At 43.3% G+C, this 26,942-nt stretch overlaps 1 protein-coding gene across 1 annotated transcript in view; it reads left to right on the forward strand.

Moving 5' to 3' along the window:
• The window catches only part of snx29 (sorting nexin 29), a 91,818-nt gene that overhangs the window by 10,267 nt on the left and 54,609 nt on the right, over nucleotides 1-26,942 (forward strand). The window contains exons 8-14 of the mRNA XM_071542804.1: nucleotides 992-1,403; nucleotides 2,806-2,918; nucleotides 3,949-4,048; nucleotides 4,253-4,335; nucleotides 9,678-9,741; nucleotides 10,797-10,925; nucleotides 21,878-21,963. Coding sequence (XP_071398905.1) covers nucleotides 992-1,403; nucleotides 2,806-2,918; nucleotides 3,949-4,048; nucleotides 4,253-4,335; nucleotides 9,678-9,741; nucleotides 10,797-10,925; nucleotides 21,878-21,963 — 987 coding nt within the window. The remainder of the gene's footprint in view (nucleotides 1-991; nucleotides 1,404-2,805; nucleotides 2,919-3,948; nucleotides 4,049-4,252; nucleotides 4,336-9,677; nucleotides 9,742-10,796; nucleotides 10,926-21,877; nucleotides 21,964-26,942) is intronic.

The raw sequence follows: 26,942 nt of genomic DNA on the forward strand, positions 1-26,942 counted from the left end.
AGTCCTCCCTCCTGGTCCGTCCCACAGGGAAACTCACACCATTTTCTCCCCATATGTTTTCCTCAGTAGGATGAACAAGCCTCTCAGACAGAATTTGGACCATGTGGTGCTAAAACTTTCCGCTGGAACGAATGCAAATGAAATTCTTAGCCGGTGTGGCAGCTCCTCAAGGCGGGACGGCTCATCCTGAGTATTCACTGGTAGCAGACGAGCTGGTGCGCAGCCAGCCTTTCTGACTAGGAATAGGAGTAGAAATGGGACAGCTGAACCACAAATAGTCAATTGCACTTTGGGAGAACCAAATGAAATCAATTCAAGAGGCTCATGTCACCATTACTAAACTATGCTTTATGAACATGGTCCATTTAGAGGAAGCTTAAGTACACAAACTCCTTACTCAAGTAAAAGTGCAAATACTCATCTACGTACCATTTCAAATCCTTTACTCAAGTCAAAATATAAAAAGTACATGGTGTTAAATTTACTTAAAGTATAAAACGTAGTCCTCTAAAAAGGCATTTATAATGTACTAAACTGGTTCTCTGTTGAGCATTCCTCTCTCTGTCCCTTTCCCTCCTTTCTGGTGTTGCTTCAGTGCACAAGCAGCCAATAATATTTGGCACTTGATCAGCTGCTTCCGGGATGGAAGCTGTCTGATGCGGAAAATTTAAAAAAACAATAAATCAGTTGATGATTTGTAAGGAGAGTAAGGAGTCTGTTTTTAAAATGTAATGAGTAGAAAGTATAGGTTTTGTCTTTTGAAATGTAGTGAGTAAAAGTAAAAAGTCTTAAGTTAGATAAAAACTTGAGTAAAGTACAGATACTTGAAAATCTTACTTAAGTACAGTAAGGAAGTATTTTTACTTTGTTACTTCCCACCTCTGGAATTCATGTGAGTCATACTTTATTCAAGGTTAAAGGTTGAAGGTTATTTTAGGTTATTGCATGCTGTGTTGTTCAGTTGTGTTTCATCCTTCTCTTCTCTGCCCAGACTCGGGGCTGAGGAAGGAGCGTCGGAGGAAAAAGAAGATCACCAACATCATCTCCTTCGACGACGACCTGGACGGAGGGGCGGAGGACGAAGAGGAGGGGGAGGAGGAGTCCAGGAAGACGGGCGCGATGAGGAAGAGCCACACCGCCCCCGCTCAGAGCAGCGTGGAGGAGGGGATCGACCCGCTGGAGCCCGCCTTCTCCCTGTCCCCGGCCCAGAACGGGCTGGCCGAGCCCGGCGGCGGCGGCGGCTGGGTGGGCTCCCCCCACCCCTCCCGCACCCCCCCCATCACCACGCCGCCTCTGCCGGACAGTAAGAACGTAGACAACGAGGAAGAGGAGGAGGAGGAGGAGGAAGAGGTGTACAAACCCAGAGCTCAGTCCCAGGAGGAGGAGAGGGTCGGCTCCGATCAGTGAGTCAACTGACTTTTTTTCTTTTTCGTCCTGATCAGGTTCAGGAATTAATGAAAGCTCACGGCTAAAACGGCCTTTAAAGTTCATAAAATGCCTGTGAAATTAAAAATAAGGGAACAAAAAATGCCCCCGATAATTAGGAGAACACTTTTTGCATTTCACCTTGTTTACATTTTATTTACACATTTTATTACTATGACTGCAGGATTCTTTCCAGTGTGTTCTGGGGGAGAAAAACTGAGCGTTTTTCTGTAAGGCCTACTAGTATTTATTTGCCAATATGCAGCGCAAATGTATTATTTCATAGTTTAAAAGAACCAAAATACCCCAAAACATCAAGGGGGTCAAAAAATGCGCTTTGGAAAGAATGTTAATTTCTGACCCTGGTCCTGACATAGCAGCCCTTGGGCTGAAAGAAGCAACAAAGTACAAAAATACAGTCAAATAAATGCCAGATCAGCCCAACCCTCCCTCCTTAACTTCCTCAAAATTACACTCAAGGGTCTTCTTCCCATTTGCATTTCACTCCTAACACTTCCCACCCTATGGTTTGATAAATTCCTGAATAAGTATAAGATATAAACCCTCTTACTCCCTGTTTGTCACGCACAAGTTTATCTAGAGGCAACTCTTCTAATGTTTGTAGATGACCATCTTGTTCCAAGATGACAAAGTGCCTAACCTGGAGATATTTGAAAAAGTGAGAGCGGGGTAGCCCGTACTGGGAGGAGAGCTCCTCAAAAGCCTGAAGGGTTCCATCCTTAAACAGAGTCCCAAAAGTTTTGATACCTTTTGTAAACCAGAGTTTTGTGATACCATCTCTAAGGGCTTCAGGTAAAAAGGGATTTATGTGAAAAGGAGATTTGTCATTTTGGAGGATGTTCTTACCAAAACCTAAAGCTGTCGCAAGAGTAAAAAAAACTTTATTTTTATTATTTTAACAGGGTTATAAACAGAAGTTGAATAAAAAAACAAACAAAAAAACCCCCAGAATTTTAAGAGGGGAGTAGGTTGCCAGGAATTACATTTGCTTTTTCCCTTTTTTAAACAGACAGTTCACACTTAAGTTGTCACCCTCTCAATATACTATCCATTTGTCCCAATAAGCCTCTCCTTTGTCTTTTTATAGTCTTTAAAGTCACACATTCCACACTGTATATACAATCAACTATATTTATTCACTGCCCAAGAGTAGTGTTTTCAACAAATATCGATCACTCTTACTCATTTCCATTTCTATGTTACCCAGATAGAAAGAAAGTGAATTCAACAGCGAAACCCAAAATTGCAGTGACAGTTCTATAAACATCAGTCCAGAAGGTCTGAATGATGACGCAACTCCAGCAGTGTGAATAGTTTTGTGTGTGTGTGTGTGTGTGTGTGTGTGTGTGTGTTTTTCAGGGTGGTGGTGGGCAGCCTGTCCAGTGTGTCGACCTGGAGCCCCCTGCAGGTGATGACCGACCACTGCAGCTCTGACATCCTCATCCCCGTGACGCCCGCAGACCGTCAGCCAGGTACGAGGCCCTCACACACACACACACACACACACACACACACACACACACACACACACACACACACACACACACACACACAGACTGAGAGGAAGGAGGATTTCCCAAACTGCATTCTGTCTTGAGAGTCCTCTGCTCAGGGGGAGGATTGAAACGCAATACAAAACACTTTGTAGAAGTAAACATGCACTGTGTCAAATCAATAGATATTAAGTACACCACCTCATATCAGATATCAGCCAGTCCCATGCTGATAGGATGGAGGTTCCTCCCTGACTACAGCTGCATAAGAACCGTCTGTAAAACCTGCAGTGAGATTTTATTTTCTTTGTATGGTTTACTTATTCATTGAAGTTTTCAGCAGTGTGTTTTTGTGAATTCATTCTTCATTTAAAGGCAGTAATGTATCCCAGAGGTTTCCCTGCCATTGAGTAGATGTGTGTAGGTGGGTCACTGCCTTAAACAGCGGCTAACCCTAATAGAATTTGGGTTTCAGTGGAGAGTTTTAGTGTCCCATGATGGTCTAAATGCTGTTTCAGAGGCTTTTCTGCCATGACAAGAACCAAATTCTGGGGTAATCACTGAATACTTGTAATTTTTTGGCAAGAAAATGGAAAAATGATATTGAAGATATTGAATATTGGCTCAAAATATCAGCAGCTTCAATACCAAAAATAACGGTATCGGCCTTTGAAAACTCATGTTCGTCCAAACCCAAATTTGTAGCCTTGATGTAAGTGCAACATGTCTTCAGTATGTTAAAAAATCAACATGTCTTTGCCATTTTCATTTTAAATGTTTGGAATATAAGTATTATAGGCATCAAGGCTATGAATGAGTAACTTCTCTCAAATTCTGTTTTGTTGTCCAGGATTGCATTTTCTTCACCTACTTCAGATTACGTTGTGTTTATGTGTATTCTGCTGATAGCAGTTGTTTTTGGCTCTGATATAGAGATCAGTTACCCACCAGATAAATTTCAGGGGCTTTTCAGGTCTGCTCTCTTACTTTCACTTCCATTTTGTTTCAGTGAGCTCTGTGGAGGACACGGTCGCATTTCCTGCTCAGAATGAGTCAACAGGACCGGTGGGAAACTGTGAGAGCAGCCGGTCGCAGCAGCTACAGTTCAAGTATGTTGCCCTTCTGTTTTAGTCAGGAAGGATTTGATACTCTGTGAATTTATTCGAGAGACAACGCAGGGCAAAATAGTTCTCAATTTCAGTCACGATAAGAGACATGAGTGACTCCAGACTGTGTGCTGTGGTACTGCAGCTTTAAATTGAGAATTATTTCAAAGAGATGCAATATGATTCCTCTCATGATTCGTGTTTCAGTATGGAGTCCAGTCCGCCGGCCCAGGCTGCTCCGCTCTCTAGTGTGCTGCCAACTCCCGGCCTGCCTGAGTCCATGACAGTGGGTGAGTGTTTCCCTCCTGTCTCTCTCTCTCTCTCTCTCTCTCTCTCGCTCTCTCTCTCTCTCTCTCTCTCTCTCTCTCTCATTCAGGTTGTTCTCAAACCTGTTCTCAGGTATGAGTCATCATGTGAGTTAGCATCGAGATAATTGCCTGGCAATCCCTAGGAGTGTTACGACTGGGACCCACTGGTCAATTCCAACAGCAGGTTCAGTCGAGTTTGAGTCAAGACCAGTCGAGACCACAGCAAATCGAGTCTTATTCAAGACCAAAGCAGGCAGTAAACAGTGTAAATATTATTCCAAATGTAAAAATAATGCTCAAGGAGTTTTCTTAAGGATGAACAGAGATCTGCAGGAAGAGATGTGCTAAACCCTTCAACATCCAATCTATGCATAGGAATTGAATGACAAATGCATAGAAGTTTGAGGACCATTACGTACACAGATATCTCCAGATGAAAATCCCTTTAATTGTTTGTAGTGCTGTGGAGAAAATTAGCCAAATGTCAATAAAATGACCCATTGTTTATGTTTTTAAATAGGCAGGAAAAAGTCAAGTCAACATCAAGTATTAGCAAAACCAAGACAAGTCTAAGACACCAAGGAAACAGTATTACTACAGCACTGAAGCCCTGGGCATGACAGTAAAAATCCTGACTGTTGAATCTGGAGTAGCTTGTGATGTCACGGCATCTCAGTTAGGGAGTATTGATGGTAATGAATCGTGTGGAGCGCAGCAGTACAACTCTTGACAGGGCTTTGTGAGGAAATCACACCACAGCTGCTGTCTGTCAGACTGAATCAAACTTGTTGATTCATAAACTTGTTGATCGCTATTTGCTTTGCAGCAAGAGTGATCTAATTGCTCTGAGTGAAGTCCTGTGCCAGGGAGATTGTTGTAATTTGAGAGGTTATTTGTGCATTTCCAAAAAAACTTCCACCAGGTGGCACTGTTGGTCCAGTGTGTCACCATGTTACTGTATATAAACACACTCAACTGCACCCATCAAAGGATTTTGCCTCTGAGAAGAAATAGGAGAGTGTGAAGGAAAGTCAGATTGTGTGAATGCCTGCCATTTACATCAGCTACGAGATTTCAGATGTGGAAGAAAAAAAAAAAAATCAGATTTCAGATTTAAAGCAGTTGATGTGCGTTTGATGTGTGTTTCACTGGTGCTCAGCACACACAGGCTTTTTGCTTTTTCGAGTCTGGAGTGTGGTTGGTGATCTGTTCGGTGCCCCGGAGCTAATCAGAGCTTAGGCCCTCAGATGCTCACACTGATGCTATTTGATTCTGCGGCTTCTGTGTGTTTGTGTGTGTGTGTGTGTGTGTGTGTGTGTGTGTGTGTGTGGTTGTCTGTGAGAGCCAGGGGAGGGGAAGTGAGTAGAACTGCCTTGAAGCTCCGGGATTGAGCCATCGTCCGATCTATTAGCCCTTGGTAAGAGGAGGTCACACAGTCGCAGAGGGAGCTGGAGAGCTGAGCAGCGCTGTGTACAGGCACAGAAAATAGACTTCCATCAGGCCCGCAAAGGCCTCGGGACGACCTAAACCCAGGACCAGGAACAGCAGATGAGGCTGAGAGGCCAATGATTTGAATTTAGTCAAAGGAAAAATCAACCCTAAAGCACTTCAACACTGTTAAAAGCAGCTATTGGTGATGTACCTTGCATTTCTGGGCCCAGTTTCTTGTTCGGTGGTGTGTTTTTCTTATTCCTGCACATAACTAGCGAAAGGTAAATAACATGGCGTCACATTTGAGATATTTCCAGTGCAGCTACAATGGAGTTTGATAGCAGAAAATGTTCCAGCGATCTAAAACATCAGTGGTAAACGTCAGGTTTTTGGTGTCAGTCCTTCAGAATCAAAGAGCGAGGGCTTCTTCTTTCTAGAGCCGCCATTTTGCACCAAGAGACGTTCAACAGTCATACAGGGAGAAATCCATCGTAGAAGAGGAGAGAGACCAGTTTCTCCACCCACAGGAGCAGGAGAGAGACCAGAATGCAATGCAGCTACAAGACACGTTGAGTTTTGAGTGTGACTCTTGCTTTTTCTCAACCGGAGAAACCGCTCCCTTGCTCTTACTATCACTATCTCTATCGCTCTCTCCTCCTACACATACATATATAACCCACAGCTGAATGAAACAAGTTCAGGCGCGTTCTCTCTCTGGGGGTTGCTGAAAGGCATTCTGGGAAATGTTGGAAATTCACTAATTGAAGTAGAAGTAGACGAGGCAGGTTGAGGGAAAGCGAGTACATCAAAAATGCACAATTACAACACATCATCATAAAACAACTCCTGGGATGCATTAAACATCACATATGGATAATATCTAACCGGGAAAGAGCATCTTGTGTTTTGCTCTAAGCAGGCACACGTGTGGCTCTCCCATGTGGTCCGACATACAATATATATAATGTTTCCGACTAATACTGACTCTCTAAAATGTTATAATGACAAAGGTAAACAGTTTGTACAGTCTGGTGTCGACTAAATCAGGATACAGATATGAATATGAGCAGCTGATGGACTCATCTTCTGACATAAGAGAGCAGCAAGATATTGTGTTTTCTGGATAAGAGAAATTATGACGTATCAGTACTAAAGAATAGTAAAAATAGCTGACGACAGCGTTTGACCTATTTATGACTAAGGCTTCGCGAGAGACACAAATGAATACAAAACATGCTGAATTTTTAATCCCTCTTCAGGTGTGTGTGTGTGTGTGTGTGTGTGAGAGAGAGAGAAAGAGAGAGAGAGAGAGAGAGAAAAATGGTGGAAGCATAGGAGTGCGAGGCGAGCTGTCCTTCAGTGGTTTCCGTCTGGATGTGACAGCGTGTGTGTACGTGTGTGTGTGTGTGTGTGTGTGTGTGTGTGTGTGTGTGTGTGTGTGTGTGAGGCCGCACAGTCCATTAATTGGCGAGTATAGAGTCTATAATTCACAAGCCACCTCCATTACATGGCCTGGCTCGCGCCTAATGCATCTATTATGGGAACAATTGTGCAAGAACGTATAGGTTCAGAGGGACACACACCTGCTCACACACACACACACACGCTTAACACCCATAAAGGTTAGTCATACACATGTAGGCGCGGGCATGCACGCACACACGCACACACACACACACACACGCACACACACACACACACACGCACACACACACGCTGTAATTTGTCCGTGTCACCCTGCGTGGACCGAGGGGTTTCTGGCTCCGCTGAAGTCCCTAATGGCTCGTTGGTGGCACCCGCTGTGAACGCGTGGTCGGACTAAAGGTCACATTTATTTCTGGCCTGCTGATGTGGAGAATGGGGCTGTGAAGATAATGGACTTCCTCTCTTCTCCTCCGCTCTCTGTTCTGCTCTTCATCGCCCTCCTCCTCCTCCTCCTCCTCCTTCTCCTCTTGCTCCCCCCCAACCAGGCACTTAGCTTGGGGCTGGAGGAGACCTACTTGAGTCTGGGGCTACACTGACACCATACATTTGTTATGAGAATAGTGTTCTGTGTGTGTGTGTATGTGTGTGTGTGTGAGAGAGAGCGAGAGTCCGCCTGTGTGTGTGTGTGTGTGTGTGTGTGATGGAATGCAAAGTGCAGGGTAGATTAACTCCCTTGTTATTTTGGGAAATCATGGTAATAGCCTGGTTTGAAACCTCCATGTGTAGCTATGAGGTGAGTCAGTGTGCTGCCTGCCACACAGCCCAAACCTGCCTCAACATCAGGCTGGGAGATTAGCATCACCCACCAGCCCAGTGCTGCCTGTGGCCGGTAGCTGTGGCCGATATGGGTTATTGAAGGCTGGAGTGGATATGAATATTTTTAGACTGTCGCTGATAGCCTGGAGTTTGTGCCGATGTTCAATATCTTTAAATTTGACCATTTTCATGGCAAATAATTACAAATATTCAGCGTTTTCCCCTGAATTTTATTCTTGTCAGGGTGGAAAAGCCTCTAAAACAGAATTTAGACCATCATGTGAGACTAAAACTCCATTGAAACTAATAATAATGACAACAGCTCTTTAAGGCAGGGTGACCTGCTTACTGCCTTTACATGAAGAATTAATTTGCAAAAAAGTTATTGAACAATAAAATATGCAAAGAGAATATGATTTCATTGCAGGTTTTACAGTTTTTTTTAATGTAGCTGTGGTCAGGGAGGAACCTCTATCATATCAGAGGTGGATGACACTGACTGGCTAATATCCGATATTTAATAAAAGGCCAATATCTAACCCTACTGGCTGTTAAGTTTGTCTTCTCTAGCAGCCATTTTGGCAGGTAGCGAGGTCCTGTACTCTTCTGAAAATCCAGCTTGTTGGTAACAGTAAAAATGTCTGGAGAACTGAGTTGTACCAGCTGCTGCAACCAGTGGACAGAGAAGACTGTTTGCTGTCTTGCTGATAATTATAATACAATTATATAACCCAGTTGCCAGTGGTTGTTTACTGTCCGTAGGGTTTGGACTGAGCAGTGAAGGAGATTCAGCTCCTCGAGATTCTGTTGATCGGTTGAGTTGCATAAAAATATTAACGCTATTAGAGCAACAGCGAGCTTTATGAAAGCCCTAATACAAATGATAAGCAGTTTTTGCAGGCTTCTATAATCCTCTGATTCATTTTTCAAGGATTATTGTGTTCTTGGTTGATTCTGGTCCAGTTCACCTATCGCTGGTTGTATAATGTGTCTTTATAACTAAAGTTTGTTTGTCTCCAGCTAAGCCACCGTAGGTTCTCATATCCATGTTTTATATGTCATTGATTAATATTGTGAAGTATGTGATGTGTGCTTGACATACTAATGTGTAGCTGAAGCATACTGTGATAGATTGGATTGATCAATATCCTACCTTCATATTTATATAAGTACTTTGTGCATATAGAATTGATAGGGCCCATTTGGAGCTTATTTTCATGTTCTACAAGCTGTTGATGCGTAGTTTAAAGCAAAGGGATTATGGTGGCAGCCAATGCAGTTTCCCTTCATGCATTTATCCTGCCTTCTGCAGACGGTTCTTTCTTGAATGCTTTACAGTAACTGCCAAATAAGTATATTGTAACACAAAACTCCAGTCCTGTCTGAACCAAATAGGAACCATTCTTTATAACTTCTGACAGCTGAGAAGAGAGCAAAACTTGATTTTATCCAAGCAGTTTCTCTTGGGGATGGAAGAAAAAAGTGCAGCATTCATTCAGCCAGCATGGAGTACAGAGAGGACTACTGTAATTAGTTGCTTAATAGTTGATGCATACTGCTATGTATAGGGATTATGTGTAGCTTAAGTAGTTTATGCATATTGTATGTGCAATTGTCTTACCATTGTATTCTGCTGTCTCTCTCCTCTCCAGTGGAGCTGCGTCAGGCCATCGTAGCCATGATGAACAGGAAGGACGAGCTAGAGGAACAAAACACGTATGTTGGGATACACACACGCACACACACACACACACACACACATACACGCCCAAGTCCTAGATGTCAGCTTTTTCAGGATGCTGAAGTTTGTTTGGCAGACTAGACGAAGATATCAGATGACCTTTGTGTAAAAATCGTGTCAGCTTGTTTTCTGTTCAGACATAAGACTATGTTGTGTTGAGTTGGGGCAGAAAACTGTTTAGCTGTGTTGTTTATTTAAGCAATAAGCCATGAGAGATCGTGATTTACAATTTAGAACAGCTAAGAGGCCTTTTTATAAAACTCCATTGTAATAAAAAACACTATTGTAATCATTTATACACCATTGTAATAAATCATAATTATTTTTCTGCCAAGCAATATATTTCTATTTTCAGGATAAGTGGTGATTTGTGGTTAGGGCATGGATATCACAGCTGTGCATTTATTGGGTATTTTATAACGGCTTTGAATATGACTCAGTAAATCAGCTAAAAGAACATTATAATATATATCTGAAACAGTGTGTGTCTTCCCTCGGTCTCTTCACAGTCTGCTAGATAGGGGGGATGAAGTATTCTGACCGGATTTGGGGCAGGAAAGTAATATTGCTGTATTTGAAGATGCATTATAATATATATAGTATATATCTAAAGTACTGCACATGGGAATCTCCTTACCATACCTTCATCATTCAATATCTCTACAATATAGAGGATCCAGCCTGTATAAAGGTTATTGTAGCCTGAGCTGTGAGACTGGGTTGTTCATCATCATCATATCAAGGGTCCAATCTGTAAAAGTGTTATTCTAAAATAAAAGTTTAAGCGTTACTTTGCAGACCAGGGATGTAAGTTACCTGCTGTCTGTAAAGAAGTACCATAACTTTTTTTAATTTAGTGCTGGCACTTATTTTGAAAGAGTAGGTGCCACATCTCATTCTGGAACGACACTTTATATCCCTTCGTTAGGCTGCTAGACAGGGAGATGGAGCTTTCTGACTGTGCCTGGGACACAAAACTGTATTGATGTGTGTGTTTGTGTCTCTGAACCGCTGCGTATCTTCGCTGCAGGTCTCTTCGCAGCCTGCTGGACGGGGAGATGGAGCACTCGGCGGGCCTGAGGCAGGAAACCGACCTGCTGAGGAGGAAGCTGGCCGAGCTGGAGGAACGACACACAGCCAAGGTCCAGGCCTTGGCCAGGTAAGGAACAGCATAGAAATAGGAAACATAGAATGGACGTTTTTTGGCGTCATTATCTTTTTGGCATATGGAGGGTTAAAGCTGCAAGAAGAGACTCCACGCATAGGAGGTTACAAATCAAAACTTAAAGAGTGAAATACAATCTGTTCTACTGCAGGTTTGTTCCAAAAATACATGAAAAACAGCTGAGAGACAAACTGCTGCCTTGACAAACGTAACACATCACGTTGAACAGCATGTGTATTGTGTCGGAAAAAACTACACAGTGACAGAGTCATCACTCCTTGAAGTAATTTATGACTTTTATCACCCTCTGTTGGTGACAAAGGAACTGCAACAACATCGACAGTCACATTTAAAAGTCACATTTTTACAATGGAGATGAGTAAGCTAGCTGATTAGAGCAGAGATCCAACAGAAAAGAGGTAATATACAATAATACAATAATACTGTTTTGTCACTTGCTTTTTTGGCTTGAGAACAAAATGTGTAATGTGTATCACTCATAGCACCATCCTCCATCTTTAAGAATTTGTTCCAAAACAGAGAACGGGCCAGAAAGTGAGTTTTGAAAGCCAGAAATCTCAGCACTTCTTGGCAAAATAATTGCTGAGTCATCACTGGTATTGATCAACAACCCACACAGATAAATTACAGTCATTTTCTGCTACAGGATAGTAAACATCTTATCTAATGCACCTTTAATTACATGGTTTATCTATGGTCAACCAAGCCGTTTGAATAGTTAAAGATGCATTTGAACCATGCTGATATTTCGCATAGATCTCGGGCTTAATTGGTTGCTATGCCAACGCTAACCAGTGAGCTAGTTGGTGATCTTTCTTGTTGCCTCCTTTTATTTGTTGCCTCCTTTTATTTCTTATGTATGTGTACTACTTTGAAAATAACATTTTCAGTCAGCACACATGCATTGGTAACTATTGTATAAAAGCAATAATACATCGAAGACGTTCTTTACTGTTATAGGTGCTGTGGTGCTGCTGATGGTTTTTGGCTGTGCCTCATACCTCACCGCATCACCGTTTTACCCATAATCACACTAATTATTGCTTGATTCTCTATTGGTGACAGCCTCAGCAAGACAGGCCAAAGGAACTGGTTTTGTACAAGGGGAGGAAGTATCAGTGGTAGGTCTGCAGAACCGGTTTAATCAGCTTATGGTAAAAGCTATGGGATGATGGGAAGTATTTGTTTCTGAATGTCAGAATGACATTGGCAACTTTTTTCCCCTTTCTTCACAGCTTGTGTAGAGTGTGTACATTTCATACACACCCACATACACTCTCACACACTTTTTTCCCAATAAGTTACCGCCTACAGTTTCCCTGAAAGCAGATTGCGTCACCCCACCATCTACAATTGATTGCCAATATGCCAGAAAGTCTTCGGTCGACCCCCGAACCCTTCAAATAGAGGATTAGTCATCCTCCAGCAGTCTACACTGAAAGACTCAGCAAGTCAGTTTTCAGATAGTAGCCTCCTACATTAAGTCAAACCCCCGACTAGGATTGATCGAGTACCGACTTAAGTTAACTTAATAGGGACTGCTAAAGCTGATGGATCTGAGTCTGGACTTTTTGTCACTGTGCCATGGGGTTTTTAATGTGTGATGATCTTTATGTGCACCTGAATACATGCCCACATGGAGCGCCTTAATGGAGTGGAAATGGAAAGAGAGGATGACAGGTAGAGAGTTGAAAAGAGTGTACAAGGAACCAGGGATTGCTACTATATTCCTGTATATGACTGCCTCGCTCTCTATGCAGGTCAGTTTGACATGCAATGTGCATTTACACATGCACACTCGAACCACACACACACACACACACACACGCACACAAAACTATTCTATAGTCAGCCACTAAATCTCAAGTGCTGCTTTTCCTCCTCAGCCAAATCTGGCTCAATCAATAGTGGCTATAAATACCACTGAAGGAGCAGCTAGCCACTGAATGAGGGCTGGAAGCTGTCAGGATCATTCAGTGAAAGAGGCTACTGGCAACGGTTGCTACGTATCCCACAATTCTTTGTGATTCATTTGCAGCCGGGATGAATTGGGAGTCAGTAAGCCTGACATAAAATCTGACACCAAAGGGTAAAATCTCAACACTTGTAATGACTGCTGGCTCGCTCAGCGACAGACATGTAGCAAAAGTATTTTACAGCTATTCAGTTAATTGATGCGTTAATGGAGGCGGAGTGTATAATCTACCCAAACTTTGACAGTGATCGCTCAACTGCAAGCAAAAAATTTCCAGGTTAAATGTTTATCTTCAGCACCAGATGGTCCCGTTGTTAGAGGAGGCTGCCGCCAGTCATCTGCTTATAATAGTACTTCTCCTTGTAATAGTGCTTTTGTAGTAGAGCAGTACCCAAGGCCAAGGAAGTGGCGTCTGTGTGTGTGTGTGTGTGTGTGTGTGTGTGTGTGTGTGCGCGTGTGGAGTCAGGCTTAATATGGGGGTGGCAGAGGATGAGAGAGCCGCCATAGATAGATTTTGGTGGGCGTCGAATCAGGCAGAGGGGAGTGGGCTGAAACGAGCTGCTGCACGCTTACTCACACACGCATACGTAAATAAAACACACGGATGCAAGACCCTTACTCATTCAACACGCACACTCCCACCCACACACACACTCACTCACTCCCAACTTTTTGCAGCTTCCGGCATCCCGAGTGCACATGTGACCGTACCCACACGTGTTCGTCTACACACACACACACACACACACACACACACCCCCGGTACTAACCTTATGAGGACCTTCCGATGATTCCATTCATTCCCTATACCCATAACCCTCACTACCAGACATGTGACTCAAGTCATTTGGTCCAAGTCTCAAGCAAGTCCCAGGTCATTTTTTCTTGGGCAAGTCAAGTCAAGTCACAGGTTATGTCAAGTCAAGTCGAGTCCTTAGTTAAGGCAAGTCAAGTAAAAAACATAAAATGAACACAAACAAGTCATTCGAGTCATCATGTCTCAAGTCAAGTTAAGTCACGAGTCTTTAACTTCCAAGTCCAAGTCGAGTCTCAAGTCATTTCTTTTCTGTCAAGTCAAGTTGCAAGTCATCAAAACAGTGACTCAGAGTCCACATCTCTGCTCACTACTATCCCTAACTTGAACCCTTACCCTAACCTACACTTAATTGTAATTCTAACCTAAGTTGTAAGTCCAAGCAAACCGCTGTTGCTGCCTCCAGAAACATAAAATGCATCACTTACTGTGTGCCAGAGGCTTTTTCCTGGGAAAGACCTACCAGAACAGCAAATGGAAAATCTTTCATGGACTGGGTATAGGTTGAATCACTATTATGTTATATAAATTGGTGACGGAGAGGAGGAAAACGGACATTTATTGATATGAAAATGTGGCGGATCATTACTTTAAACCCTAAACCCGAGCCCGAACCCTAAACGAGCATCATGTAGAAGTGAGCCTCGGCCAAAGTGACCTCACTTCTCAAAAATGTCCTCGCACACTCAAACTCCTTCCCTCAAGGATAGAAGTTGAAGAACACACACACACACACACACACACACACACACTCTCTCCCCCAACCAGTCCTTGTCCCCCTTTTTTAGACGTCAGTTGGCGGAGCAGAAAGCAGGCCTCTCGCAGCAGGAAGACTGGAAGACGGCCAGTCGAATGGGCTCAGGCCAGGAAGTGGTACCTCGCCACCGGGAGAAGGGGGCGGTTGGACAGACGAACACACACGCAGACACACACACACACACACACACACACACACTACCCCAAAAGAAATGGGAGCAGATGCCTTTTTCTTAGTTGGCAAAGCTACAGTCTTTTCTACAGGCGGTCTGGTACGGCTGATCTAAGAAGTGGCAAAGAGAGCGTTTGTGAAGTTTGCCTAGTTTACTTGTTTGGAGTGTTTAGGCTCGCTGTTTTCTTTCTTTGGGAACTCAATTATGTCAGTCCGCCCAAGGGGGCCCTTTTCTTTCAATGCTGAAGTTTTAACAACCCAGCCTCCACTCTATAGCCTTGCTGTGCTCGTGTGTGTATGGCTGAGCGTGGATATATGTGTGTGTGTGTGTGTGTGTGTTTGTACAGGCGTGTGTGCGTCTGCGCTGCTCTGGGCATCGAGCCTTTGGAAGTGTGACACAACAGTGTGTGCTTGAAGTGGGTTTTTTTAGGAGAGGCTGAGCAGTAAATTGCACTCAGGAGCATTACCTAGCTAGCGAGCTGTCTGTCTCTGAAGGCAACTCTGTAGCTCTCATTTACCAGTCCCAAACAAAAGCAGACCGTACCTGAAGTACAGCCAATTTAGCCGGGTTTATCGCACATTAAGACGGCTACAGAGCGCGGGGATAATAAAGGTAGAGGATAAAAGACAAAAGAAAAAACAACAAAAAATAATCTCCTCAGGGCTTAGACTCAGCTTAGGTAATTATTGCACATATTTTAGGTTTTAGCTTTCCTCTTGAGATAGTTTTTTGCTTGTCCTTAAAGAGAATGTTAAGATGCTCCTTCCCTCCTCTCCGTCTCTCTATTAGTCTCTATACACACACTCTCACACACACAAATACACACTGTCTTCACAAACTCTCTGTATTATTGACTCTCTCACACACACAAAAACAGTCACAAACTCTCTCTGTGTGTGTTTTCTTTATCTCTCCGACGCACACTCTGTCTATCTCTCTCGCTCTCTCACCATCTCTTTCTTTTACACACAAAAACACATTTACAAACTCTTTAAATCTATCTCTCTAATACACACACACACACACACACTGTCTATCTTTTTCCCTCGCTCTCCGTCTCTCTCACTGGTCTCTCGCATGCTTGGGAAAAGATGAGATGACTGAAAACAATTATATTAACTTAACCAACATACTGTTTGGTTAATAGGCTTATCCTCAGAGCAGCCATTCGTATTTCTGGGTCAGACTATTGCCTATGAGAAATGGGTTTGAGGCTGGTCCCACATCAGCTGCTACTGCCAGCGAGGAAGAAGGATGTTCTTTCCACAACAGAGAAGCCGAGCAAGTTATCTGTGAGACTTGTTTTGTTTTGACAGACTCATTTAAAACTTTATTGTCCCTATAAAGGCAGAAAACGCACTGGAAACACAAACAAGCCAATTGTTAGCAGTGGCCCAACGTGCGCTAAAAGCATCAAATATGCATCAAGAAAGCATCAACCACCTTGATGCGTCTGCTCTCGATTTTAGTGCGTCAACAGAGAGCCAAAGCGGCTGTTTTTTTATTAGGTTTTTTGGGATGAGGAAAGTGTGCAATGTTGTCACTCCCAGATGGCTTTTGTTGTTTACTTTTTTATTCGTTATCCATCACCCAGGATCCCCACTGATCAAGGAAATGCTGGAATATCGTGAGATTTAGAAAGGTGTATACCAGACAGAGAATTTGCTAAATTCTCTGGGGAAGTCAGGGAATATCAGGGAGTTTTACAAATTGGTCACATTACAGGAATATAGCAGAATGTTTTTTACAACTTGTCTCACACATTCATTGCATTAGATGGTGGTTTTCAGTTGGTTTTCTCCACAGCAAACCCTAACCTACACGTATAGTGGAAACCAGACTTTTACAACTTTTCTCAGCTGACAACAGTAACAAACCAGGAAGGGACAAAATTACTTAGTTATGGAAAGTGATGAAAAGTCATCAAATTCTACATCAGGGCCATGGTGGGAAGCCTGATCTCCACCTCCAGCCTTATTGATCCCCATTAAGATATTCTCTATTCCCTTTCCCCCCCTCTGGGAAGGTCAGAGGTCAGCAACAGAGCAGCAGGAGGGATTCATTGTCTTGCTCAAGGACACTATGGCAGGGCGGATGCTTTTCCAGCTGAAGGACGGTCTCTCTAAGCACCAGACCATCCCTGCAGCCCAGTTTAAGACTTAAACCTTCCACAATGGCTTTTATTCCTGGGGTATTAACTTTTGTATTAACCTCTGGAAAAAGTATTGTAATTCACAACATAATAAGAAGATTAGGCATATTTTCTGAAGAAAATGTGAGTGCGCTTGCTGAAAAAGCAGCGGTGTGTTTGTGTGTTTGAGTCCCTTCCTCTAGCTTCACCCCCCTTTAAACCTCTCTCTCTCTAATAAGGAGGGTCGGGGGAGTGTGTGTGTGTGTGTGTGTGTGTATATATATATGTGTGTATGTATATGTGAGCATCCACAGCTGGTCCTGTGTTCTCTTAACGATGTGCAGGTGTCCACGGCAGTTGATGACATCACCCACTCCGAGCATCCCACCATTAGTGTGTGTTGGAAAATAAATCGCGCCAAAACTTAAATGCGTATTGCTTAGAAAAGTAATTGCACACCTCTCCGCGACGTTGCTGAGCGTGTCAGCAAGCACACTAATAATTTGTAACGACTCGATGAAAAAGCAACGGAGACTGTTGACCTATTTGGAGGCAAAAGGACGCCATGCATGTTTTTAATCATGCCGTTCTTGTCAAGAAGTCAGCCGCAGGAAGCCAAGACATGGATGAGGAAGAGAAAATTAATGAAATCCAATAACGCCTTGTAGTATAGGACCGTAAACTAAGTGGGTAATTTAGCTCGTAGCATACAGCTGTTCAGATACATGGACAAAATATGAACACTATATATTGACGAGGTTTGTTTACTCGCTGGTCTCCAAATATATGGAGCTGAATGTTGAACAGAAAATGTTATTTAGTAATGTTCCCCTTTGCGATGGTGAAATGCCAAATGGTCCGCTCGCAGCGCGCCATGGAAGTGTCAAATTAGGAGGGTGAAGTGACGTGCGTCAAGAATAGCAGCCAGTGCATTTGGGCCTTAATGGGATACTTAGTTTGCAGCAAGGCATGCAATGCATCCTCACGATAAACAAAATACACAGAAACAAGACACATTAAATAGAAACGTGGAAAGGGAAGGAAATTGAATGTCCGGGGAGATGTTGAGGCATTGGGGCGGAGAGTTTTGTCGGGAAAAGTTGTGTAGGTTTACGGCACGCAGGATAAATGAGAAATTCTGTTTGATTTAGCTTGCGGATGCCTGAACCTGCGACCTGAGGGGCGTCGGCCTGCTCTGAAATTGGATTTGAAAATGTACTGTGCATTTGAGGCTTTTCTTTGGGGTAAAGAACAATATGTTTTCTCGTAAACCTACAGGACCCTCACTCATTTACATTGTCCCTGTGACAGCGCCGGATCAGCTGTCGGCCGCCTCTGTACATTTCCACAAATTTCCCTCAAGGCCAGCTTGTGCTGTAGATGCACATCTTTCTGTAGGTATGATCTACACTTGGGTCTAGATATGATTTTGTTGTGTATCAGTGTGTCTCTCTTCATTGTTTGCTGTCATGATATAGAGTATTCTCTCTCTGGTTATTGCATCTGTACATCTTTTCATGCCCGAGGTGGTATACTGTGAAAATGCATATCTCTATGTGTCAGGGAGTCATAAATAGGACTATAGTGGGGTTAGACCTAGGGGTGCAGCAATCGATCGACCACTGATCATAATCTGGAATGTTTTTGGAATTTAAAAATGGTCAAATTTAAACACTAAATATTGGCACAGTTGGCAGCTTCAATCCAAACATATGGGTGTTATAGGTTATAGACACCTATTGGGACCTGGGGCTGGTGCACCCTAGAAATATTCATGATGTGAGCTAATGAGCAGATGAGAAGTCCAAGGTCTATATTCCACAGAGGAGACATTTATTTGAATATCCCTCTTTTTTCCAGCTCAAGTGTTTTCTGTATTCAATGATGCAAACAGAAAGCTCATTACATCAACAGAAAACAATTCAGTTGTATCAAATTCATTAATAATTCAACAAAATTCAATCATCAGGCAATACATAGCAAATAATTCATAATAATCTCAATATTGTCTATTACTCAACACAAATCTCACAACTTCAAATGATGATTGAATGAATATACTGAAAAACTGATACAAGCTGTAGAGTAAACTCAATTTACACAGTGTAAATAACAATATAAATTGCAGTCATTGCTCCAAATGAATCAAAAATGCAAAGGAACAAATCAAATAAATCAAAAACAATGATTTAGCAAAATATTCACTTTGGATGCACTTGATAAAATGAACAATAATGAACCAAGGAAGCTATTGCAGAAACTCGGGGCAAACAGAACGAAGGAGAACGACAATAAGTCAGGTGAGCTGTGAGGCTTGATGGAGTGATGGAACACACCTGTGCACAGAGAAGCTTCCTTACAGTTTGAGATGGACTGTGTGCTTCACGTCAAGCGCGTGATTAATTAAGACACACAGCTGTTCATTTTCCCAGCTGTTTCACCTGGTCTGTACTGTCGACTGCAGCGCTGCTCGGACGTGATGTGTCGTTCTCGCAGTGAATCTCGGGGCTTTCAATTCGTTCTCGCCGGTCAAGTCTCCATCCCATGCGTCCACGACCTTTATCTGTCCTCCGTCCCTTCGTTCTTTTGTTTTGGAATCGTGCTTCGGTGGTTAGATATGACATTAAACGCGTCACGGAGGACACAAGAACACACAAGAACACATTGATAAAGAGCTTTGGTATCGGCCTGGAAAAGCCCAGATCATGAAGCATGTCACTGGATAGTTGTTAGTTTTGTTTTCCTTATGCAAGGCTCTGCGTTTCCTAAAGAGCGCATACTGTAATTCCCCATAAGCAGTTTGCATTGCAGAAGCGTTTACTACAAAAACACAGAGCCTGGCTCTTATTGACGTGCTCCTCCCAAGCACCTAATAAGAATAGCAGTAGCAGTAGTTGTAGCATTAATAGGGATAATAACAACAGGAATAATAGTAATACTCTGCAACTACCTATTGAAAATCTCCCTTATACATAATGTCCTTTCAAAGGTATAACAATACTACAGTGTAATGCAAGTACAAAGTGTACAGATGTCACTTTTCAGAGAGTGTTGTTACACCCTTGCGAAGACCAAAGTGTTATCCATGTGTTTACGAAAGTAGGTGACTGATGCAAAGAGAGACACTGACGGCAGAAAAGGAGCAGAAAAGCCGACTGTTCCTTTGCCCAAGTGATGGAGCTGTTAATAAGTAAGAGACCTATGTGTGCTGAGAGAGTTTTAACCTGAGCTTGAAGTATCACGGCCAGTTCACTCGCTCTTTGTCAAACGCTGTAATCTGCCTTCTGGTGCAACAACAGACACAACGCTCGTTCTCAGTAAGATGAGACGCATCTGAACGTCGGCGTATCTCCCTGAGCGCCTCACACACACACACACACACACACACACACACACACACACACACACACTCAGAACAAGCGGCATGTATTAGCTATAATTAAATCAGCCAGGAATGGTGTCTGGGCCGCGGGTGGTTCTGATAACAACAGTGTGGACGGCTCCTAGGAGAGCTCGTCATGTGGATTCAGGAGGTCTCCCGGCAGGCGCCTCCTTTGTTGGTGGGGAATGAGGACTGATAAGCAGGGCACCAAAAAAAGCACCCGTGGAGAATGGGGGTGGGGGGGGGGGGGTGGCGGCGGTGGAGCAAGACAAAGGCTGTTAAATTTAACTGCCAAGGGCATAAAGCCGCACTCCAATTCTGATTGATTTCCTCCCCGAAGTCGATGCTGTTCAACCGGTTACGGCTTGTAAGGAGACTGTCTCTGCCTCTCGCTCTCTGTTTCTTTATCACTGTGTCTCTCTCTCAATCTGTGCCCCCACACCCAGTCCAACACACACACACACACACACACCTCCACCACCTCTCTGAACAATGCTAATGTAGGGCTGTAGGTTGACTCTCTGGTCCCGTTTACACCGGGACTTAACGGTATAGACATTAAAATCCGATGTCTCTTTCCCCTGCCAAAACGCAGATCATCAGGCACATCACTGCATCTCATAATATTTACGTCCTTTAAAATTTACCTCGTCTCGCTTGTCTCCTATCCACCAGCATCCTGACAATCCATTTCGGACTAGTCTGTTGCTATCCGAGCTGCCTGCCACCTGTTTGTTTCCGTTCATGTTCTATATAGATTGGAAACTTGTTGTATTTACACTTCGTTGTTAATGTGGCCAAATGTGTCTCTGGTTTGGACGATCGGATCTTAAATGCGTCTTGGGTGCATTTACATCTGGATTTCATGTGTTTCTGCACTATCCAATGGTGATCCAGTCACCCAGGATGCATGGTAACGGCAGGTTTATAGGAGGTCTATGTGCCTCAGATACTGTTACTGGCCTGACTGGGATTTGGCCGTACTGCATTGATCGGAGCTCCCTTAACCAGGGTCAGAAACACTTATCGTTGCTGTTGGGTGAAAACCTCATAACTCCTTCATGTTTTAACTTCAACTGAAGAATTACATGGTCTTCTGTGGGTCCTCAGGTTTATGGGTTCTTTTCAAATCCCATTGGATAAACTGAAAAATGTAAAAAAAAAGTTGCCATTTTGACATTTTGGAAATATGATCGATTTTCAGCCGGCAATAGTGATATGCTGTATTTAGACAGATGGCTCAAATCCAATTTTTTTGCATCTCCAGTGCAAGTCAGAAGTCTGAACAACAAAAAAAACACATGGAATCCGATCTTTTCAGAACAGATTTAAGCAACATTCATAGGTGGTTTGAAACCACCTATGAATGACCACTCAGATTGGATTTCAAGTGATTTGTTTTTTCGTTGCTCCCCAAGTGACATTCATTTGACATCAGAAGAGGTTTCATGCCTCCTTTCATAAATGCATTCTGCAGCGGGACTAGAAAACTATTATTCTGTCTAAACACACAATTCTGATCTGGTCATTTATTACTTACAATGTGGACACTCTGCTTTAAAGTTCAGAATTGAAACCGGATTGGATTTTCCTGCTGTCTGAACATAGCCATAGAGACAAAAAAGAATAGCCCTGTGATTTTCTTCTCCCTTTTTTTTAAGCTGTTTTGTGTGCTTGTTTGTTTGTTTGTGCAGGGAGAATGAGGTCCTCAAGGTCCAGCTGAAGAAGTATGTGGGGGCGGTGCAGATGCTGAAGAGAGAGGGGAGCCAGGGCGATGACGGTAAGACACACAAACACACACACACACACACACACACACACACACACTGCATCATTACGACCTGAAATTAGATTTCATATCTATGTCCCAGTCCTTCATTTTTCTCTCAAACAGAAGCACACACAGATAAATAAGGTCATTACTTTCCTCTGTATCCCCGTTCCCACATCTGATGCACTTCTCAAGGGTTCGGATGACTAACACTCCCGTTTTACACTGTGCACCCCTCTCAAACAGAACGGGCTTCCCCTCCCCCCCCCCACCCTACCGTCTCTCTCACTTTTTGGGTTTTTTGGGTGCATCTGATAACTTTGACTTTGTGTTGCCGTTACCGGGGGATGTAAGCGGTGCTCTGTGTAAAGACTGGCAAGATAACGCTGTATCAAAGGCAAACAAAATGAACACGGCAGATTATGGGGGGATACATAATGACTAATTGCATTTTGGGGAGAGAGGGGAGAGCGTTTATCTGTGGCGCCCCAAAGGGTTTATGTATCTGTGAGTGTATTGTTGAGACAGACAGTTAAAGAGATGGAGATATAAATATATAGTAGAGAGAAAGATTTTTTTGACTGCTTTTGTATTAAGAGAGAGAAAAAGAAAGGATGAGAGTTTGTGAGTGTGAGAGTGTGAGAAAGGAATGCTGAGAGAGGGGGAGTGTTTGTGTGTTTGTTTGAGAGATGTTAATGTGTGTGCGTGTGTTTGTGTGTGTGTGTGTGTGTGTGTGTGAGAGAGAGAGAGAGAGAGAGAGATAGAGAATGTTTCTGTGCGACCATGTCTATTTGCATGTACATGCACACATGGCTGGATGTGTCTGTGATTTTCCTCCTCAAAGTTGTCCTTGGACAACTTTGTAAGTTGGTCAACTTACCCATTATGTGATGAGAGCATAGACAACAAAGTCACCCGTGTGTCCCTGGTAGATCATTGGCTCCAGTGCTCCATGCTAACACCTTAGCATACACTATGTTGAGTGATAGTAGGAGACTAGCGTTATCTAAAAAAGTGAGAGAATGAGAACTTGTAGCAGCTCTAATGCTAAATGGTAAGTATTCTTAAATGATATGCGGTCAAGTCTGGCAGTTTTGTGTAGATTGGTAGAATTTACATGAAATAAGAAAGAAAAATACAGAATTGTTTTGAACTAGCAGGGACTACTTTTCCTGTTTCCATAGGAAGTGAATGTTGTGGGTGATGGGATGGCAGCTAGTGGCTGCTCACTTGAAATAGTTCCCAAAATAAACTTGGCTACATCAGCTATAATGAGACAACTTTTTATTACTAAAAGTCTTATTACTTTGGATGATGCTAGTCGCCTACTATCACTCAACACAGTGTATGCTAAAGTGTTAGCATGGAGTAGCGGGACACATGGATGATTTTGTTGTCTGTGTTCTCATCACTTGACTGGTAAGCTGACTAATAGGCCAAGCCACAGAAAACCCAGTGTATTCTTATAAGACACATTGGGAAAGCTTGGTTTAAAAAAAAATGTTACTTATGACTTTTTTAGTTGCTCAGTTGCAACAATGAAAACGCTGTTCAGTATTCAATGTTGTATTTTTTTTTCTTTTTGAGTTCAAAAGAACAAATACTGGAAATAAAGTTCTCTGAGTTGACATCTCCCACTTGTTAAGGGAGCAGAGACCTGTGTAACTTCGGCCTACAACTGCGACATGTTTAAAACATCAGAGCCACTTCACATCTCATCTCTCGGGCTCCTGGCAATTACTGTATTCAGCCTGTCAAACAAGGCTGCCTGGCCCTCGGACACAGGAGAGCAGACCAGGCAGGAATACTGACGATGGGAGAGATGATGGGAGGGGGAAACGGGAGATTCCCACATGCACACGAATGCACATACAGTATCAGTGAAGAGCCATCACCCAGCTGAACGCCATAAAAATCCCCTTGTAGTCTTGCAGAAGTCCCAGTAGAGCCGGTTTCTCATAGGTCCTCAACGCTTCTCATCCAACTCCCTTTCTCCCGCTTTTCGCCTTTTCTCTCGTTTGATTTCTGGTCCTCCTCCTTTTCTTTATCTTTCTCCGTAATGTTGACTCTTCATTCCCTGTCATTTCTACCCTTTTCCTCTCCGTTCTCCCGCCCCACCTCCTCCTCCTCTTCCCTCCTCCTCCTCGCTCCGTCTCCTCTTGTCTTTCCCTCTCCCTTCCATCCCGGCTCCCTTCAACCCGACAGGCGTAGTAATTCCCTCTCCACAGCGGCGTCTAAATGATTTCATCCTCTCTCGCCTCTGTCTTCTCCTGCTAATGATGTACCCTGCTCCATCATACTTTGATGTTGACTACCAGAGTCTATTGGTGTGTGTGTGTGTGTGTGTGTGTGTGTGCATTGGAAGGGGAGGGGGAGCTATAATGTGCGAGCGGTTTAGGGGGAGCAAAAAGAGAGGAGAAAAAAAAAAAGAGGCTGAATTGATACACAAGCGCCCCTTTTTCATGTGCCGTCAGCACGCTTCCCCGTGATCGGCGCTCTGTCTTTTTGAAACCCCTCCCGTCTAATGATAGCGCTGCAGACGTGATCTCTTGAACGCTCCTCAGGCGCCGTCAGCCCCACTGACACGCCACAAAAGACGTTTTTTTTCCTCTCCCTCTGTTTCAAAGGAGCGATAATTATTGTTTCCCGCGTGGCGCCGTCTATCCCTGTTTGTTTGTGGGATTTCCCCCCTCTGCTCGCCTGGGTATGAGAGAGCGGTGTGTGTACATGTGTGTGTGTGTCTGTTGCTGTGTACTTTTTTAGATGAATGCTGTTTACCCTAATTTACAAAGTTTTGTGTGTGTGTTAGGTGCTTGAATGCGATTCTGTGTGTGTGTGTGTGTGTGTGTGTGTGTGTGAGAGAGAGAGAGAGCGAGAGAGAGAAAAGTGAAGCCACGCTCTTGCAAACCGCACACACCATTATAGGCGAAGGAAGGATGTGTACAGTACATGTTGCCATTAGCGCAGATCCCATTTGTGTAATGTCAAACTGACTTGTATACTTAAGTGTTCTAAATAGGTGTGTGTGTGTGTGTGTGTGTGTGTGTGCGTGTGTGTGTGTGTCATTACGCGAAGCCATTAGCCAAACCCCAGAGGAGATGTTGCCAGACAGATACAGTCATGTTTACTATAAGGCAGAGCTAGATGAAGAGAAATCTCCAGGGAGGGACACCTCGAGCACATGTAGAGTCATCTCACACACACACACACACACACACACACACACACACACACACACACACACACACACACATACAAACACACAAACACACAAAACCTCTTCTACAAGGCTCCCACAAGCCTTAAAAACCATTGAAAGTTTGTGAAAAATAAAATAGGATGAAATAAATTAAACACACGTGAATGGATGGCTTTGAAAGTACTTGATTTTTTAAATTAAAATATAGCATAAGAGTCAAGTCCTTTGCACACCTTTTCTTAACTTTGTGCAGGTGCCAGTGGGAGACATTGAGGTCGAAGCCTTGTACAAAATGTTAAATAAACTACCACACAAAATTTATTGATGCTTCTGTGTTAAAAACTTCATCACACCATTGCACCTGATGAAGGTTTTCAACACTGAAACGTCAATAAATTTTCACTGGCAATGCAAGAGCGCAGTGTGTGGGAGTTTATTTGAAATTAAAATACAGCCCCCAAATTCACCAATATGCCTCAGCTCTCTCTGTCCAAGCATCAACAATTCATATCCTGAGGAAAACCCAGCGATGGAGATTTGTGTTGATATAGCAGCAGTTATACAATGAATAATTTAACCAGCATTTCTTGACTTGACAACATCATAAGTAAAAAATGAGGCTTCTATGATGTCTAATTTTGACCAGTGTCATGTTTTACCCCCCAAAACATGACAATTTTGAGTCCTTGAATACCTTGAAAATGATCAGAAACTCCTCGAATTTGATGTCCAAGGGAGTGTGGAGAAAAAGAAAAAGAGACATAGAAAATGAGAAAACAAGCGTTCCAGTTGTGGCTCAGTTGTGTGCCTGTTAAGCCGTAACAAAGCAGCCGATTGGCTTTAATCAGGAGAGCGTACGGGAAGCGGTGAGGGATCAGGACAGAGAGAGACTGCGGCAGACAGAAGTCAATTGGCGTGATACAGGGTTTGGATTGGAATCAAGGGCATTGATTGGATAAGAAAACATTAGTCTTTCTCGCACTCGCCCCTCGGTGGAAGCTCTTTGTCTCTCAGGTGATAACGTTTGATGGCCTCCTTTTCTCCCGGGGGAGGTTTAATACCGACTGGCTGGCTGGCTGGGGTTTGACTGACTGTTTTCCCCGGGGGATCTCCACAGTCCCAAGGGGAAACGGCTTTAACCTTCTCCTTCTAAGATGGCTGATTGCTCCGCGCAGTCAGGTGAAATTGGCCTGCAGTGCTGTATATATATATATATATATATATATAAAAATTGGTCTGCCATAGGTGGATAAGGATCAGGAGTTATTAACCTGTTAAGCGCTGGTTGGCTGCTGCGAGGACGCCGGGAGAGGTCGATACGGGGTCAAAGGCCAAATAGTCTGCCAGATAGAATTTCCCCTCTTCCATTTTCTTGTCAAGTGCTCCATGATATGTGTATTTCCTCTCGTTTTTTTTAATCCGCTGCAGTCTGTTATTCCGTTATGCTTTGCTCTTTTCTTTGGGTGAAAACGGGAAGAGGGCGACCTAAAGATAAAGGAAATGTGAGGATGGGAGAATCTGATCCTTTGTTTGTTCCAGGGTTTTTTTATTTTTCAGGATTTTACAAGAGGCCTGCCCCCCTAAGGTTTCCTGTTTTTTTGTTTTTTTTGTTTAATCTTGACCTGATGGCCTGATGTCTTTGTTTTTTGATCACCTCTAAAGGTCCTGTATGGGTCAGTGGTTAGAGCGTGGCATTAATACAGTCAGGGTTAGGGATTTCATTCCCCCTGGGGCCAACTGTGCTTTATGCCAGTCAAAAAAAAAAGATTATTATTTTTTTTTTATGCCT

The sequence above is a fragment of the Centroberyx affinis genome, unplaced genomic scaffold, assembly GCF_046629955.1.
Source record: "Centroberyx affinis isolate AG114_WGS23_722 - 3 ecotype Tasmania unplaced genomic scaffold, CSIRO-AGI_Caff_v1 ptg004188l_1, whole genome shotgun sequence".
In the NCBI taxonomy this organism is placed as follows: Eukaryota; Metazoa; Chordata; class Actinopteri; order Beryciformes; family Berycidae; genus Centroberyx; species Centroberyx affinis.